The sequence below is a fragment of the Tachysurus vachellii genome, chromosome 18, assembly GCF_030014155.1.
Source record: "Tachysurus vachellii isolate PV-2020 chromosome 18, HZAU_Pvac_v1, whole genome shotgun sequence".
In the NCBI taxonomy this organism is placed as follows: domain Eukaryota; kingdom Metazoa; phylum Chordata; class Actinopteri; order Siluriformes; family Bagridae; genus Tachysurus; species Tachysurus vachellii.
The window spans coordinates 17,052,574-17,072,026 of record NC_083477.1 but is presented as its reverse complement, the minus strand read 5'-3'; the positions used below and the strand labels follow the sequence as shown (position 1 = coordinate 17,072,026).

Sequence of the window (19,453 nt, the reverse complement as noted above, 5' to 3'; positions counted from 1 at the left end):
CTCTCTCTCTCTCTCTCTCTCTCTCTCTCTCTCTCTCTCTCTTTCTCTCTCTCTTTCTTTCCCAGACTTCATAATCAGCACTTAATTGAATTGATAAAAGATTACGTCCATTCATAGTTACAATAAATTAAATTTGACAATTTGGGAATTTCTCGGTTTCTTGTTCGAAAACTGCATGGCAGACTGTGTATCTCTTAAACATGTGTGTGTGTGTGTGTGTGTGTGTGTGTGTGTGTGTGTGTGTGTGTGTGTGTGTGAAAATAAGTAGAGAAGCGTTCAGATGTTAATCTAACACAGGAAGCGAGCTGAGAAACCACAGAAGCAAAATAAGTGACCTTGCTACTGCTGCTGCACACACGCACACACACACGCACATATACACACACACACATTCAGGCCTACACATCCTCTACACGCTCTCGCTCTCGGTCGACTCAGAGTCATCGTCTCCATCCCATCAGGTAAGAATCCTCTCGCTGTAAAAGTGTGTAAGAAAACGTGTAAAATAAAGTGCTGTCACTGTGTCTATTGGAATCATTTTGTTGTGCCTCATGATTTGGACTTTTGGCTTAAAAAGCTGCGACTTTGTATTAACAGCTGTTCCCTTGTTCTCTAGCATCGGTGTCTTTTTTCGGCTTCTCTCTCTCTTTCTCTTTCTCTTTTACTGCCACTGCTTTTAGTCTTTTTAGTGCAACTAATGTGCTGTATGTGTAGTCTGTAGCTAAAATCTATAGCTATTAACTTTTTAGTGCTGGTTTATTGTTATTGGTATTTTTTTTGTTGCATTAGTGTGCATTTTAAATGGAAACCATTTGGTGCGTAAGCACAAAGTTTGGTATAAGTAGTAGACAGTATAATTCCTAGTGTTGAATAAATCCCCATTGAAGACTTCTGGTTCTATATAAATATTGCATGTTGACTGTTGACTTTTGTGTCATAACGATATGTGCTGTTTTGTACTTTTTTGTCCTTAGACCTGCCATTGGTAAGACCAAGTAGATCAGGTCAAGCGGAAACAGAGTCAAGACCAGGTCTTAAAGGACTTGAGGTCAAGTAGTCTAGTCAAAACTGAGTTGAGATCGAGACTGAAATCCTTTTTAAACCTTCCCTAGAGTTAAGTTAACTTAAGCTAACGGATTGTTTGTATTTGATCGAGTCACATTTGCAATGAGGAATAAAACCACATAGTAAAATCGCGTGTATCGTAACTGCACGTTCAATAAACCAAATATTAATTACGACCATATTTAGAATATAAGGTACAAATAATATTACAGAATATGGCTTGCGTGTTGCTTGTCCCAGTTTAACACAAGGTCTATCAACTGGTTTGCTTCATTTGTTCTTTGTGCCAGTGATAATAATGTTGTCTAGAAGAAGGAATTATTTCAAATTCCGAAAAAACTCCAAGTACAAACAAAATAAATCAAAATCAATGGAGAACATAACTTCGAGATCGGACTCATGTCCGTGTGTCTTCTTAAAAGTAAAGCCACTGTTGAGTGATATTTATTATTTAGTATTATATTAGTGTCGCTTTGTTTAAACTTAGTGTCACTGGTGCATCCTTTAAGAAATATTAACAATCCTGTACTGGTATGTACTTTAAAAAATGATTCTTAATAAAATCGTTTAATGTTTTAATGAAAACCATTTTCATTTCAGTTCTCTTTCCTCATGGATTTATTAAACACTTTATTAGACATGTTCAAAATTGAGGAAGTAAACACACATAGTGGAAACAGTTACTGGGTTGTTGTTGTTTTTTATCCAAATTGAATTTGTCTTGTGGAACTGCAGCTATTTCAGAACACTCTGGGCTGTGTGAATAAAACATATGATTTTTCGTTGCATTTATTTCTTACATTATATAAATGAGTTATTTTGTGGGAATTTCCCACAGCTTTATGTAAAGGAGCCGTGGGAGGTGTTAGACATTCAGCACCCGCTTATTTCCTACTGTAGTTTATGTTAACTGTAGGTGTCATCTCAAAGCTGGCTGGTAAAAAGTGAGAGCAAGAAAAATCTATTTAGCTTTAAATGATCTAAATTAAATTATCTTTAGAGAGTTATCTTTATCATTGACATAGTTTTTAACATTCGATTTGTGGCTTTGTTTGTAGGTTGTAAATCTTGTTGTAAATAGGTTGCATCATCTCCTGATTTTTTTGTGGCAGCCCTGAAAAATCCAGAGTGCTGATGTTAACTATTATCTGAGTGAATTTATTTCACTTTAATGAACGCGGACATTGTCTATTTACCTTGAGAGCAAGTCCATTTAAGAGCACGCGCAACTAGCCGCTAAGAGACATAGACGATTACTAGACCCAAAAACACCTACAAAACTGTCAATCGTTTCAGATTCACATATCAGTTGGCTCATTGCCGATTTTATTACGGATATAAAGGTATATTTTGTGTGATAGATCGTTTTAGCTCACTTCAGGCAGCATTTGTACACAAAACACAGGTCTGGTAAAATATATATATATATATATATATATATATATATATATATATATATATATATATATATATATATATATATATATATAATCATAGTAAACTTTACCTGACATTGTGGGAGTGGAGATTGTGTAGAAAGGAGTACATGTGTAGGTACATCAGCAAAAACAACACAAGTATTGATTTTTATTTAGTTTTAATGTATGTATTTCTTGTATCTTTCGGGATGGTGGGTTGAGTTTAGTTGCTAGAGGTTGAAAAAGAACATTGTGCAGAAAAAAGTGCTTTCGAGCTCTTAGGGATTAGTTTTGGAGCAATGCAGTTATGTGGGAAAAGACATCACCTAATGCACATACTGAATAACTGGCACAATCTGGGTCAGGTGGTAAACTGAGAACCGGTTGATGTCCATCGAGACACTTCACACAAATAAGAAGAGAAGCTTGTGTTGCTGCTTAACAACTTCATGGGTCTTTGTTCAATCCTGAGCTTAGGTTATTGTCTGTGTGGAGTTTTGCAGGTTCACAGCAATTTATCTATGGATTCTTGGTTTCACCTACTAAAAACATTCCACTGGCTTGAACCATTTAAAGGTGCCATAGGGCCTGGAATCACCATGACCCTGACAAGAATAAAGCATTTATTGAAGATATTTAGGTATTGGAGCCTTTGCATTTTGCGGTGTAACACATACACACACAAATAATCAAGCACCAAAGGGGGTGGAACCCAGTTGTTTTGCATGTTCTTCTTAGCCTAATTCTTTTTCTTTTAAAACGTATTGTGCAGACCAACATGGTCAAAGATGCGACATGTTATGCTGATACTCAACCAATCGAAATGAGCACCGTTGCTCAAATTATGGAGCTATATCACAGGGTTTATCCTTTTATCGTATTTCCCTTTAGCCATATGTGAAAGATGATCCTAATTGTCCAAATTATGAGGTTATAGTCCATGGAATATCGTCTTGGCCCATGATTTTTTGAGCCAAACATGTTTTCCTCACATTCCTAAGGATCTCCAAAAAAATATATTCATAAGCCATATAGCTTTGTGACTTAATTCTGAACAGACAATAACTATCAAAAACATGTTGACATATCAATCAATTCTAGCAGGGTGGAGCGTTATTTACTCATACTGTTAAAACACATGATGGTTAGTATCATAGTAAAGGTGAAGGTGAAAGATCATCAGTTAATCGTGAACTATACAGTAAGTCCATTAAATTTGACATTTGATATTCCGTGTCATTGTTTTCATCTATAAGTGGATTTTTGGTGATGACATGATTATTTAAAAAACATGGCTGCCGTTGTCAGATTTTAGCAGGAATTTGACAGGGTTACTATGGAGATATTGTCATGACAACTTGAAAAGTAGGTCCAGTTTGTAACTTACTGGTAAATCGTAAATTTCTGAAACTAAGAAATTTTATTTTGGGAAAACTAGTCCCAAAAGATTTTCACCTTATGTTTATAAACTCAGTGTCGCATCACAAACTCAGGAATTATCTGTCGACAACATGGCTGCACTACGTCAATCAATCGATTAGGACATGCTTATTAATTGAGGTGAAGTTTATGAAGTTTGTGATAAAGGTGAAGTTTCTCTGGAACTGTAAGTACGATTCATCTTAAATTTGGTGGACCTCCTTGTGATAAAATGTATATAGATTTTTAATGATACGGCTGATATTTACCTGCAACAGCTTTCAGCAGGCATTTCACATGGTTAACTGTGAGCTACAATCAAAATACTTCATAAGTAGTTTCATCAGCTGTGTTTTCTATATGTGTCTAGGACAATGGGGGCAATATTTGTGAAGACTTGCTTTGACTTCACAGCTAGTTGTAGCTATATTTTCTTTTCCTTTTTTAATATTTGTTGCAGCATCACTACAAATTCCATCTTTGGTAATGCTTGAAATAGAAGTGAAAATATCTTAAAAATACAAAATTCAGGATCCCAGAAGTGACCATACCTCAAAATATTTTAAATAAATGATCATTTGTGACTAAATGACAATTTTTGAATAAATGACAATTTGTGACTAAATGACAATTTTTGAATAAATGACAATTTGTGACTAAATGATAATCTCTGACTAAATGACAATTTGTGACTAGATGATAATCTCTGACTAAATGACAGTTTGTGACTAAATGACAATTTGTGACTAAACGATAATTTGTGACTAAATGACAATTTGTGACTAAATGATAATCTCTGACTAAATGACAATTTGTGACTAAATGACAATTTGTGACTAGATGATAATCTCTGACTAAATGACAGTTTGTGACTAAATGACCATTTGTGACTAAACGATAATTTGTGACTAAATGGCAATTTGTGACTAAATGATAATCTCTGACTAAATGACAATTTGTGACTAAATGACAATTTGTGACTAAATGATAATCTCTGACTAAATGACAATTTGTGACTAAATGACAATTTGTGACTAAATGATAATCTTTGACTAAATGACAATTTGTGACTAAATGACAATTTGTGACTAAACGATAATTTGTGACTAAATGACAATTTGTGACTAAATGATAATCTCTGACTAAATGACAGTTTGTGACTAAATGACAGTTTGTGACTAAATGACAATTTGTGACTAAATGATAATCTTTGACTAAATGACAATTTGTGACTAAATGACAATTTGTGACTAGATGATCATTTCTGACTAAGTGACAATTTGTGACTAAGTGACAATTTGTGACTAAACGATAATTTGTGACTAAGTGACAATTTGTGACTAAACGATAATTTGTGACTAAGTGACAATTTGTGACTAAATGATAATCTCTGACTAAATGACAATTTGTGACTAAATGACAATTTGTGAGTAGATGATAATCTCTGACTAAATGACAGTTTGTGACTAAATGGGAATTTGTGACTAAATGATAATCTTTGACTAAATGACAATTTGTGACTAAATGACAATTTGTGACTAAATGATAATCTTTGACTAAATGACAATTTGTGACTAAATGACAATTTGTGACTAGATGATCATTTCTGACAAAGTGACAATTTGTGACTAAGTGACAATTTGTGACTAAACGATAATTTGTGACTAAATGACAATTTGTGACTAAACGATAATTTGTGACTAAATGACAATTTGTGACTAAATGATAATCTCTGACTAAATGACAGTTTGTGACTAAATGGGAATTTGTGACTAAATGATAATCTTTGACTAAATGACAATTTGTGACTAAATGATCATTTCTGACTAAATGATAATCTCTGATTAGACCTGTTTTGGTCTGAAGAGATTTACAGTAGGTTGATGCTAAGTTTCTTTAGCCTAGTCAACCAGTGTTAATGTGTTAATCGATAGAGACTTAAAAACACTTTTGTATGCCACTCTGGAAAAGAGAGTCTGCCAAAAAATGTTAATGTAAATATGATTAAATGACAATTTGTGACTAAATAAAAATTTGTGTCTGACATTTCTGACTAAATGATGTAAGCAGTGCTAAAAATCTGAAATGAAACCTACCAAAATATTTTTATACACAGTACACGTGTTGTCTTTGGTATATGTCTGGTATATCTTTGAACTAAAAGACTTTGTCATTTGTCATAACAAGCTGTAAAAATCTTAGATGATACGTTTCCTACAGAGGAAACGTACAGTGCTCTCTCCTATACGTCTAATACGAGTTAAAAGGACATGTATTTTGTCCAGAGTGTATTTCTAGCACCGTTCTGCTTCATATCAATAAGGCAACTTGTGGTAAGCGGTCTGCTATACAGAGATCTGTTCTTACCACACCCAGAGTTTCAGATCAAGATCTGTCTTCCAAACCAAATGGCATGGCAAGAACTGAAACCAAATTGTTAAATACTGTTTCTGCATTTAAATTTTCACTCTTGGCTAGACATCGTTTTGCATTCTTATTCTCATAATCCTTTTGGCATTCTCGTACATTTATTAATGATCATATTAATTTAAACTAGATTTGTTCCTATATTGTAGTTAACAGCAAGTGACTAAAGACTAGAATAAATAGACTCCATGTTACACCTGGTGACTTTTTATTTGACTGTTAACAGCAACAGTTACAGAAAGGAAATGATTTATAATTATATTCTCTGGTATCACCCAAATGAGGATGAGTTCCCTTTTGATTCTGCTTCCTCTCAAGGTTTTATCCTCATATCAACTCACCACTTTCACCTCTGGCTTACTCATTAAGGATAAACTGATAAATCTTTAATGCATATCCTGATTTAAGAGATTTCTAGAAAGCTAACATTATGACAATAGCCATTGTTAAATGTCCTATTCAAATAAAACCAGTTGAATTGAGTTTAAAACCGATAGAAAAACAAGACAAATGGTTGGGAGCTGTAGCATGATATAGGGACATCTGGCTTTTGAGTGGGAACCGAAAAAGAGTAAACTGTTGGGAAAATAACGGGAAAGTCTTTTAATCTTGAATCTTTGAATCGTCACCAAATCTGAATATATGTCAATAGTTTGTGCACCTGGATAACTGTAACAGGATAAAACCACATGGTATGTATGTTTTCTAGTCTAGACTAGACCTTATATACTGACACTTCAGGTTGAGCCTTAGCCTTAGCCTTAGCCTTATACTGACACTTCATAACCCGACACTTCAGGTTGAGCCTTAGCTACTTAGCCTGAACATCACCCACAAATGCCCACAATGAGACATTGCTATTGGTAGATATAAGATGAGATAAGAGAAGTTTTTTTTTTTACGTCCCACAGTGGGAAAATTTGTTTTCAAGTCACCTTGCCTTGATATTGTAGGATATATTATAGAGAGACTCAAAAAGACTTAACATAAAAGATAACCGAGAATATAAAAAATACACAAACTATAGAATGTATATAAATATGCAATGATAAAAGTAATAATAACAATTTTCAATCTGTTATAAAAAATAAAAGATTATCAATGCACAATTTCCAAAAGCTATAGGATTTTATTTATATAGGAGAACGTAAGTATATCCAGAGAGAGAGAGAGAGAGTTGGATTATATCATCCTCTCACAAGGATGAAGCTGCAGACAATCACACTGAAGTGAAACACAAAAAATAGAACTAGCACTAATATGTAAATCAGAAACACAGGATGAAAACCAGACAGGAAAAGCTTTCATTTCATCTGTGTATAAGAGTATGACAAAAACTAAAACAGCTTCAATGGAACTTATTATTGATTGTACAGTTTGCTGGAATGCTACTGGAAGGATGAACACTGTTCTTCTGAAATGATGATGATGATGATGATGATGATGATGAGGATGATGATGGCAGTGATGTTATACTCATTTATGAGTGATAATTACTCATTTAATAAAAATGTATTACAGGTTTCGTAAAAACGTTTTACATGTTTATTAAAGTGTGTCTGTGTGTTTTGTTTTTCAGTACAACGTTGCATTTTCTTGAAGCAGAAAAGTGTCCCTCAATGGACGACATTAAACAATAAAGGTATCACATACGCATTGAACAGCTCACATACACAAGCAAAAGCTATTATGCCTATAAACTGATATCTGTTTGGTAATGTCCTGTCCAGAAAAGTCACACAAAGACCAGATAGAATGTTTGCATTTCCCTGTAAGAACTATTAGGAACTAAATATTAGAGGTATTTAATACATACCAGTTAAAATATCACTCATTTAACGTTTAATTTTTTTTTTATTCATCGTTTATTTTTATATCACTTTATATCATATGACTAATCATCATTGTTTTACACTTTTATATAGTAGATGTGAGGCACGTAGTAAGTTTCTCATTAAAATACAGAGAAAAATTCTAATTTAAATTCCAACTGCCAGTTAATGATGTCATAATGGTTTCTGCAGCACCTGACCAATCAGCAGCTTCGCTGAACAGCTGACTTCTTGTCAGAAGCATGAAACCTTAAGCATACACTTACTGTACTTTGTCTTTTATTTGATTCGTTTTTGCGTCAATCGAAAATGGGTTACTGAAACCTAATCCATGTCACTGTGTGTGTGTGTGTGTGTGTGTGTGTGTGTGTGTGTGTGTGTGTGTGTGTGCTTGACATGCAGAGTGCACATTGCAATGAGTCTCCCTTGAACATGGTGAGTTGAATTGTCTCTCTCCTTGCCGTTGTCCAATTCTCTCTCTCTCTCTCTCTCCCTCTCTCTCTCTCTCTCTCTCTAGTTAAACATTCTGTTTCCCACATACAGTATAAATGAAAATGTATACAACAATTTAAATGTTCACCAATCAGGATCGTTGGAACAGAGGAGGCGGGATAAAACAAAGATCTGTTCACAATGACAACTCAGATGAAGCAGACTACCATGTGCCAGAGGAACCTGTTATACATTTTCCCAGACCGAGACAATTGCCTTCAGAGAATGCAGGTAATGTTCCTCTGTGGATGTGTCCCGTAACGCACACTATCCACTGCATAGGGTGTATAAACACCATCACAAATGCCAAACCCACACTTTCAGATATGTCTGGATCCTGTATAGTGATCATAACTACTGAATAATTTACAAGAATTGTTTTTTTCTAAAGAGATAGTTGTGAATTTATGAGCATGTGTTAGAATGACGCCATCTAGTGTCTGAGATATGTATTTTTTATTGCCGTGTTATTGCCATGTAAAATAAAACTTTTTGTGCTGTCTTTAAATCATTTCTTCTTCCTTTCATCACTACGACGATGAGTCATTAATCATACACAATTGGAAAGCAAATTTGTTTAAAGTGTCTGATTTGGGACAGACGAAGGCGAGGCTATTAGAAAAGACAAATAAAATGCTGTTTGAGTTCTTATATAAAAAGTTGTGTATATAGAAAATATATCAACAAACAATAGAAACCCTAGAGACGGTTGTGTAAAAATTCAAGGAGGTCAACAATTTCTGGGGGAATAAACAAGTCAGTCCAATAAACAAGTCAGACTCGACAGTGACAAACTAAATGATAATAATAATTTAAAAATGAAAACTCCCTGAAACTAAAGTAGGAAGAATGAATTATTACCAGGATCCAGGTTCTGGGTAACATATCTCTTTTACGGATGTATGTTGGCATCATTTTAAAGGAAGTGGTTGACTTGATGACATATATTGCAAATATATAAAAGTAAAAGACAATAAATAGACATTACGGTTGTAGTCAGTGGTAGACTTTATAAAGTGAGGACACAAGTATAAATATAACACAACACAACTGCTAAAACAGGGTGTAGAGGGTATAGCATTCAGTAAACAGCAGTCAGCATGGGTAAAGCTATATTGTATTCAAGCAGCATAGATATCAATAAAGTGTGTATTATTTTTTATTAATAATAAAATTAGTTTGTAGTTTGTATGTGACAGTTAATACTGATACAGTTGGATAGTGCAAAATGACATTACTGTGTACATATGCATCCAACCCCAGCAAAGTTAGCAAAAGACAGCACGTGCACACTCCAACAGAAACGGGTCGCTAGCTAGCCGAGTGAGCTAATCTAGCTAGCTACATGTTTTAAAGTTTCTTTTTTGTCGATGTTATATAGTAATATGTATAAGTACACATGTACAAAACACTCAGGATAATGTGCAAGAGACGTTGTGTTGCTAGACGTGTGAATTGACACAAGTTAGCTAGCCAGCTAACGAACCTAGCAAGCTTCTGAAATCACAGCTTAGTTAGCTAGCTAAATCATGTTAGCATAGATTACTTGGTTGGTAAACATATTTATTTATTTATTTATTTATTTTCAAATGTATCTTTCAAAGATATGCCACACTTGTGGTCCTGTAAACAAATGTTGACACGTCATGGTATGGTCGTCTGTGTAGAATGTGGTGTGAACAGTGTGAGAACTCCTGGTTCACAAACTAGTGTTAATTGTGTTCTACATAACTGTGTTCTAAATAACTTGTGATCTCTAGATAAGAGAGATTATGACTGGTGTTGTTTATCGTAAGTGTTTGTTGCCCGTCCAGGGACAAGCTATTTCGTGTTGAGGTTTTGTTCAAACCGACCAACGAAAATACCCTCTCTAATGAATGTTTTTTTTTCACTGGTTTATTTTCTGATTGGCTATTGTGTAGCCTCTTTTTTTGATTGGCTGATAAGTGCTCAGGCTTGACTAAGAACTCCAGGGGAGACGTGCTTGATTCCTGCCCGGTTCCATAGAGACAGCGGTGCGGACAGATACATTTTGGGCGCTGCGTCATAGTCAGTTTTTCTGCGTGAGAAATACAATGTGTGGTGGGAGAGCGTGACAAAAGACCAAAATGCGTGACTGTCACTCTCAATGCGTGACACTTGACAGCTCTGTAAAGTGCACAGTAAAAGTCATTGTAAGCGCTCTAGATCCCTCACATAAATGTGTGAAATATAGCACACCATGGAGTGAATACAGTGTGTTTTTTTATTTTCATAAGAAATGATTCAGTGTTTCTGATTCAGGTATCTGCTGTCCTGTGAGGGAACAGCAGCCTTTTCTCAGCAAAGCCAAAGATTTTAAGGTGAGTACACCGTGTGTGTGTGTGTGTGTGTATGCGAATAGAGATAGAGCTAAGTTAGTATAATAATGTGCACCCCTAAAAGCTAAATTGTGTGTGTTTGTGTTGTGTGTAGAACATTTTAGACACTCCTCCACGACTGCCAAAGCGGCCCCCAGGTAATCAGCGCAGCTGTGGTCATTACTGTGGATGTTACTGTGGAGATGCATGAAAATAACATGTTCATAGAACTGACCTCCTTTCACACAGGAAGTGCAGCACCAATTGTCAACCGTGACCTAAAACCAGGGAGACAGGGGAAGGTCACTTCAGGTCTGTCTCTCTCTCTCTCTTTCTCTCCCCACATACACACAGAATATAAAAAGCACAATATATATAAAAACATATTTAAAATGAATCAATTAATAAGTATGACTAATTATTACTTTTTAATAACCTTTGCAGAGCGAAGATCGAAGACTTTAGGCTCAAATGAAACGGTAAACCAAATTTCTTTTTAAAAACATTTATTATGCATATGACTTAACACATGACCATATGTGATTCTTACTTATTTAAAACTTAATTTATTTTTTCCAGACTACAAAAATCCCACAGAGGTAAGGACTGCGATGTTGCATATTACATTCAAGCTGCCAACACTAAAACTATATATTGAATTCACAAAGGGTTCATCTAAGGGCACACACACACAAACACACATTTTACTATTTTACCACCCTGCTGCTGCGATCCCTCCTGGCTTCCGGTAGCTGCACGCATCAGATTCAAAACACTGATGCTGGCCTACAAAGCCAAAAATGGACCAGCTCCCTCTTACCTCAAAGCCCTCATCACTCCTCGCACTGCACCCCGCACCCTCTGATCTACCAGCACTGCTCGACTGGTTCCACCATCTCTCAGGGTAAGAGGCAAGTATAGTACAAGACTCTTCTCTGTACTGGCACCAAGGTGGTGGAACGAACTTCCCCTAGAGGTCCGGACAGCTGAGTCACTGGATATTTTCAAGTGGCGGTTGAAGTCCTACTTATTCAGGAAACACTTCAACTAGCACTTCTTTCCTTATCTTTTGCATTTAAAAAATAAAAAAACACACCTTTGACACTTTCATTGTAACTTTGAACAAATGTTTTAAACTCATGGTATCTTAAGTATGTAACTTAGTGAGCCAGCATTAATGTATTCAATGTTAGAGATTTACAGTAAGCATGTACGTCGCTCTGTATAAGCATGTACGTCGCTCTGTTATGTACGTCGCTCTGGATAAGGGCGTCTGCCAAATGCTGTAAATGTAAATGTACTATCCTTGTGAGGACCTCCCATTAACATAATTAACACACCTAAACAAAAACAATCATTTTTAGCTTCTCTTTTCTTTCTTTTTTTCTTTTTTTAAATAAAAGTGGCCATTTGTCGTGACCAGTCAAATGTCCCCACAAAACTGTCAGATACTGGGGACATTTGGTGGCTCTTCACCGAGAGATGTCCACTACTACTACAGTACATACATACTTGGCGGACTTAAGTGAATACACACAGACACATAAGACAGCATCACAATTAGTAAATACATTTAAGATTTAGGACAGAATACCACAATTACCACAACTACCCTGTAGTGTAATTCTGGAAAAAAGTAAGTATATATATATATATATATATATATATATATATATATATATATATATATATATATATATATATTTCAGCTGTACTGTCCACAATAACACGTGAGCTGTGAGCTATATACAGTGTGTGTTTCCATTCTAGGCCAGTTAGATCACTTCCACGTGACTGTTTTGATCACATTGACCATGCTCCTCCGTCCAGATCTCCACCCTGTGCTCCAGTGCGCACACCACACATAAACACACGCACTGCCGCAGAGTGAGTACACACACACAAACTCATTTACAGACTCAGACACACTTTACTTAGTCTTAATGCATATACACACACAAACTCATTTACAGACTCAGACACACTTTACTTAGCCTTCATGCATACATAACACGTGCATACACACACACTGTAAATTAGGCTAAGTCACACAGTTAAACATGTACGACACAAATAAATACACACACACACAAACTCATTAACAGATACACTTTATGTACACTGTAAGCAAACACACATATTACAGTGCAAGTCCACACTAGCACACAAGCAAACCTACACAAACTCACATAAAACCTCAGTGAAATATCTACAGTACATCTTCAATGTTCATTTAGCCTGACAAACAAAACACACACAATCTAGTACACGCATGTATAAACACACACACAAACACACACACACATACCAGAAACACAAACAATAAATAATTCACTGAAACCCACACATTCTAAACTCACAGTAACTGTCCTGTTGTGTTTATTGGTAAGCAGTGGTGCGAGCCTTTCAGAGAGCGAGAGCGTAAGCGTGAGTCACCTTTCTCACTTTCACTTAAAATTATAATTAGGAACTAACTAGATTTTCCTTTAAATTGTCACTTATCTTTAAATATTCAGTTCTGTGCAGTGTATAATAAAGTGTTTTACGTCTCACAGCCTAGTAGCAGCAGATTAACAGGTGAGTCCTGCTTCATTTTTCACTCTTCTTTATTTGTCAGTTTTTTTATTAACTCTGCCCCCTTCACAGGTCTCCGAAGTGGCTCCAGTCACCGACACTCACTGGATCTGGAGACACATGAACAGGAGAGAAGGTACTAATAAGGGTGATCCTAATTCACCTGGACTTGAATGTTGTATGAAATGATATGCATAATTAGTGTAATTACAGTTGCACTATGGTACACTAACACAAGCGGTTTAAATACTGCTCTTATGCAATCTAACACACACTCTCACCTAATCTATAGTGCAGCGTAATTGTATTTAATGATGTATTTAACACTCTGTCTCTCCCCCAAAGATACTTGACAAAAGGGAACCCTGGACTAGGTGCGTGTGTTTGGACTACACTCTGGAGGAGTATCTGTGCCATGTTGTTTTGTTTTGTCTGTTCATCGTGCCGTGTTCTCGTTTATACAGTAGGTTCAAGCAGACAGATGCACCATGAGTGGCCGCAAGTTAAGGCAGACACGGAGCAGGCCAGCTACACAGGACACAGCAAACCAGTAGAGGTAACACAAACACATAGCGTACAGTTTCATGCAGCTCTGCAATGATGATTGATCTCACTAATAAAGTCAGGGCTCTCAAGTTTTGAAGACAGGCAAGCGTGGCATCTCCAACTACCCTCCATTTATTAATTTGTGTGTGTGTGTGTGAGAGAGAGAGAGAGAGAGAGAGAGAGAGAGATTATGACAAAAGACCAAAATGCGTGACTGTCACTCTCAATGCGTGACACTTCACAGCCCTATAAAGTGCACAGTAAAAGTCATTGTAAGCGCTCTAGATCCCTCACAGAAATGTGTGAAATATAGCACACCATGGAGTGAATACAGTGTGTTTTTTATTTTCATAAGAAATGATTCAGTGTTTCTGATTCAGGTATCTGCTGAGCAGGAATGGTATGTAGGAAGCTTTAGTAGAGTGGAAGCAGAACATGCACTTCATCTGGTCAACCAGGTAAACCCTCAACCCACACACACCCACACACACTTATAGTACTGCATTACTACTGCTGTGGGATGTTTAAAAAAAAAGATCTCTATATCAGATAGCAGATGATTGATGATTGCTCTTCCATTTGACCAGTAGAGTGATAAGAGGCTTATTGACATCATTTATTAACCTGCAACCCAGACACATAGAAGGAATCAACCATGAAGCGCACTTATCCAAGCGGTGCTCAAGAACAAAAGAAAACAAAAGAAAAGAAATGAAATCCTGAAAGTTTGCCAAAGCTTATAACATCCCTGAACATCCCTGAGGATATTATTTTAAGGATTTTGCTGAAGCCAAAACCAGAAAGGTTCAATTCAGCTAAAAAAAATAGCTTTTTGAATATGCAAGACAACAAAAAAAAACAGTCTTGCTTAGTGTAAAACCAAGAAAAGAAGTTTACTTTCTTACACCTAAAAGGATTATGTACCATTTTTAATAAGACAGTGCACATTTTTTCAATTTTCTTAAAACAAGACAATTTTTGTCTTATACCTAACTAACAATTTTGTGTGCTGTTATGCAGTTCAAAGTAAAATATATTTGGTTTATATTTATATTACTTATTTCCATATAACAAATATAACCCTTGTGCAAACCAAAGGTAAAATCAATGTTGGGGTGTGTGGGCCCCAGGTCCTGACTTTGCTCGGGGCCCCCAAAATGATAAACACGCCCTGCATTTGACCACCATAATGGAGCTTTCCTTATATTTCTGTATGGAAGTCACTCAAATCTTTGTTCAAAAAGGTGACACTAAAAAAAAAAAAAAAAAAAACATTAGCTAGTCAAACTTGCTAGCAAAATTTGCTACGTATCAGAGCACATCATCACTAGAGTATACATCACAGCTACAGTTTTATTAGCATTGAAACTATAACGGTGCAAAAATCGTCTAACTTAATTTTTAATTCTTTTAATAAAAATTTTCTTTTTAAGAACTTACATTTATTCATATTCCATTGCATCCTGTGCTCTTTTTTGACAGGAGGGAGCTTTTCTAGTGCGCGACTGCTCCAAGAACACTAAACAGTTGCCCTACGTCCTGGCCATATTTTATGACAACCGAGTCTTTAATGTGCAGATTCGTTTTTGTATGGAGACCAACAAGTACACACTTGGAACCAGAATCAAGACTGATGATGTGAGTAACACTATGGTGGAAGGTTTCCTAATCATGCACACCACGGCATTATGTGTAGAGCAAGATTGTTTTCTTAGCTGCATCCTAAACAAACTAGCTAGCACCAAAAATGCTAGCACCAAGGGATTTTATTCACTGATCATGTTGAATGTACTAATTATGATAACGTTACTCAGTTTGACCACATGTACACATTTGGATTCTATTTGAGGTTGATCCTGTCATGTTATATTGCAATGTAAGTGCTTGTTTTGTCTTCCAGGCTTTTGACTCAGTGGCGGATATCATCAAATTCCACTCCATATTTCCCATCTTGCTCATCGATGGACGAAACCCGTCAGCTGTGCCCGCTCACAACAGACAGTGTGTCCTCATGTATCCCGTCACATTAGAGGACATGAGGCGACTGCTGAATTAAACAATAAATATGCTCCCTCTGTATAAAATACAATAAAAAACCAAACACACTCACCTGCACACAAGATATAAATATTATAAAAATATATAATACAGTATAATGTAGTGAAAGTTAAGCAAAGAGTGAAAGGTGTCTAGAGAAACAAGCAGTACTTCTAGTATGAAATATTTTTGTTTTACATGCATTTTCTTTATTATATAAAAGTTTTAAAACGTTATAATCATGACTTGTATGTAAGCAATATTGATTAGAAAGGATGATTAAGCGACACTTCTGATTAGTTTGCTGCTCTAACTCCCATTATTATAAGAAAACGTTCCTGTCAGAGTTTCAAGGGCAAGGACTCATTTCATGAGTCTATAGAAGAAAACTTTCCAAAGTAAAAATGATCTGCAAGACATGTTTTGTATATTAAGGCTGTGCTCGGGTTAGAAAATGAAACGGATGTTCAAAGGACAAAAGCAGAAGGAGAACTTTGAGGGGGAAAAGAGAACTGTGTAATCAGGCAAAAAATAGACAACTTTTCAAAAGGAAGTGGATCCATCGATGCACACTTAAGACACTCACTGAGGAGGAGGATGATGACTCAAAGATCATAAGTTCTGCAGTTTAGTTGATACTTGTGGTTGTTGAGTATCAAAATCAACACCCCTTTCATAACTCCTGAACTTCACCGAGTTTCATGATGCGTTTTTAGTCAAATGAACATGTCTGGTAAGAAAGTAGACTATTTATAAGGATATATATACCAGACATATACATATACACACACACATATACACACATACTTGATGCCTGCCATAAAATATGGGAGATAATCTGTAAAGATTTGTGGCTGGACGGTTGTTCAAGAGTTCTTCATGGGTTCTGCCAAGTAGCAGAATATTTATGGTTAAATCCTGCTAGCCTCAGCTTCAGATTTAGCCACAGATAGAACTGTCAATACAATGATAAGCCAAATAAAAAAACAAAAACTACTGAAGCCCTTCTAAATGACATTCAAATGTTCTACCTGGTGGAGTAGACCAAGATACTTCTACATTAATAACACCGAGAGAAGAATAAAATTAATACAGTAATTTCCTGAAGTAGGAAAATTGGGCAAGTGTAGGAAACTGAGTCACTTTGAAAATGACCAAACTGTAATGGATAGACAAATGGGTCAGAGCATCTTTAAAACAGCAGCTCTTCTGGGGTGTTTCCTGCATGCAGTGGTTAGTACCTACCCAAACTTGTCCAAGGTAGGGCAACCAGTGTACAAGTAACTGGGTCATGGGCTAGCACATCTGGCCTGATCAGAAGAAGAGCTAATGTTTGTGCTGGCTATGACAGAAAGATATCAGTACACACTGTCCACTACACAGAACTTAAAGGATCTGCTGCTACTGCCTTGGTAACAGATACCACACCATACCCACCCTTCGAAGTCCACGCTTTGATGGGTCAGAGTGATTTTGGTGTCACAAGGGGAACTAAAAAAAATTAGGCAGGTCTTTTAATGTTAGGGCTAATCAGTGTAAAACCTTGTATGACTGTTTTGCTGTTTTCTATCCAGACCAAGACATCAAAGTACCCGAGTGCTGAAATTTTGGCAACAGGTTTTGTGTTGAAAAAAGAAAAAAAAAAGGCACTTTTAAAAAGTAAAATTATACCATATTCTTCTACACATGTGATCGTTTTGTATAATTTTATACATTCACACACCAAACAATAGAACATTTTTACATTTTTCAGCTCTTGGTTGTTTCAGCGTTTGTCCTGTCCACAAAAAGCAGCTATTTTTCAATGTGGTTAGTAAAGAACATGCTCGGTTTTCACAATTTGAAGTCAGAATCTTTACGGAGTTTGTGTACAATTTGTGGAATATAAAAGCATACACCGTATATACATTTTCACAGAAATCAGTAAATGTGGCAAATGTACAGATTAGTGTATTATCTCTTTTGTCTATACACAATGGATTTTACCTTGAAACACTGGGTCATGCTGCATGTGGTAACACTTGTGTACTTGTAATTAAGTTTTCTTGGTAATTTCCATAATTTAATCATGTTTTTATATTATTCTACAAAACATTTATAAAACTGCTACATGGTTTCTGGTGTATTTTTTCAATAAAACAATGTTTTACAGTGTTAAGTTTTATCTTAGCTAAATCTCGTTTGGGATTTAACTTCATATTTATATGATAAATAACATAATGGGAATAGGAAAGGAACAAAATGAGAGACTATATATTTCATCTGTTTTCAAATCTTTTACATTTTCTTTAATTTATTTAGTAGTATTTTATATACAATGAATTAGGATAAAAACGTGCTGTTTTTCACAAAAAAAAATCAAGTAATTGTTTTAACATGGCAGTCAATTGTTTTACTGCCCTCCTGCATTTGGGCTTTGGTTACACCGATCTTTTCTATTCTTGCCATTTATAACATCTATGTCATCAGCATCGACAGTGACGGACCCTTTTGCACAACAAAGGTCTGCGATGAACAATTATATTGTATTTTGTCAGGTTCATCTGTATTAATGCATCATCTACACCAAACAATTCTGCTTCTTTACTGTCCATTGCTTGTTCATCCAAAGCTACTGAAAAATTTGGACCTGCATACAAAAATATCTACAGAAATGCAACAACAAAAGATTATGTTAAGTTATGTTAAGAATTTAGCTGCCTCACCTGATGGATTATCAGATAACCACTTACTTTGTGTAGCTGTTGCCCCAAACACTATGTAACCCAGGCAAATAATGGAAAGAAATGTGTCTTTATCAGAGCTGAAGGGAAGAAGAATACGATTGCAGATAAACAAACAAGCAAAAATGACACACAAGCATAATCATGAAAAGGACGGCATATATTAGTTCTGTGAAACAAAGCAAAACCAACGTTACTCACCTATCGAGAAGGAAAAAAGCGCCTCGGCGTCTTAAGTAAAGTTGAATTTCCCGAGTCAATAACTCCTGAGCTAAACACTGTTACTACACAAAACACGGTTGTAGCTGCGTCTCTACATTACTACGATAGAAAAGAGGTGTTATTTGTGTAGTAACAGCGTTTAGCTCAGGAGTTATTGACTCGGGAAACTCCAATCTGTGAATATGTGACCAACTTCCTGCTCCTTCAGTTCTCTCCAGCGCTGGAAAGCGGATCCTATATTAACACGTCCTACATCTTGCCTTATCGTAAGCCTTTCTTCGCTTTCTTTCTTTTTTTTATCCTCCATGTCAATGTTAAAACCGCTTTCTGCTAGTGTCACAAATGCGCACTGAACACTC

The 19,453-nt window shown here is 35.9% G+C and overlaps 1 protein-coding gene across 2 annotated transcripts; it reads left to right on the top strand.

Annotated features, from left to right (window-relative positions):
• The first annotated feature begins 318 nt into the window (after positions 1 to 318).
• LOC132861274 (cytokine-dependent hematopoietic cell linker) lies at positions 319 to 18,307 on the top strand. Of its 2 annotated transcripts, none has more exons than XM_060892710.1 (18): positions 319 to 461; positions 7,909 to 7,971; positions 8,564 to 8,596; positions 8,749 to 8,884; positions 10,937 to 10,995; positions 11,108 to 11,150; positions 11,242 to 11,304; positions 11,437 to 11,471; positions 11,572 to 11,591; positions 12,763 to 12,879; positions 13,386 to 13,419; positions 13,548 to 13,569; positions 13,639 to 13,702; positions 13,912 to 13,940; positions 14,034 to 14,122; positions 14,493 to 14,570; positions 15,595 to 15,750; positions 16,013 to 18,307. In XM_060892710.1, exons 3-18 carry the CDS (start codon positions 8,594 to 8,596, stop codon positions 16,166 to 16,168), a joined length of 1,104 nt encoding a protein of 367 aa, XP_060748693.1. In that variant the 5' UTR covers positions 319 to 461; positions 7,909 to 7,971; positions 8,564 to 8,593; the 3' UTR covers positions 16,169 to 18,307. The 2 variants fall into 2 exon arrangements, with proteins under 2 accessions (XP_060748693.1, XP_060748692.1); XM_060892709.1 differs by having other exon boundaries at positions 14,031 to 14,122.
• The last annotated feature ends 1,146 nt before the right edge of the window (positions 18,308 to 19,453 follow it).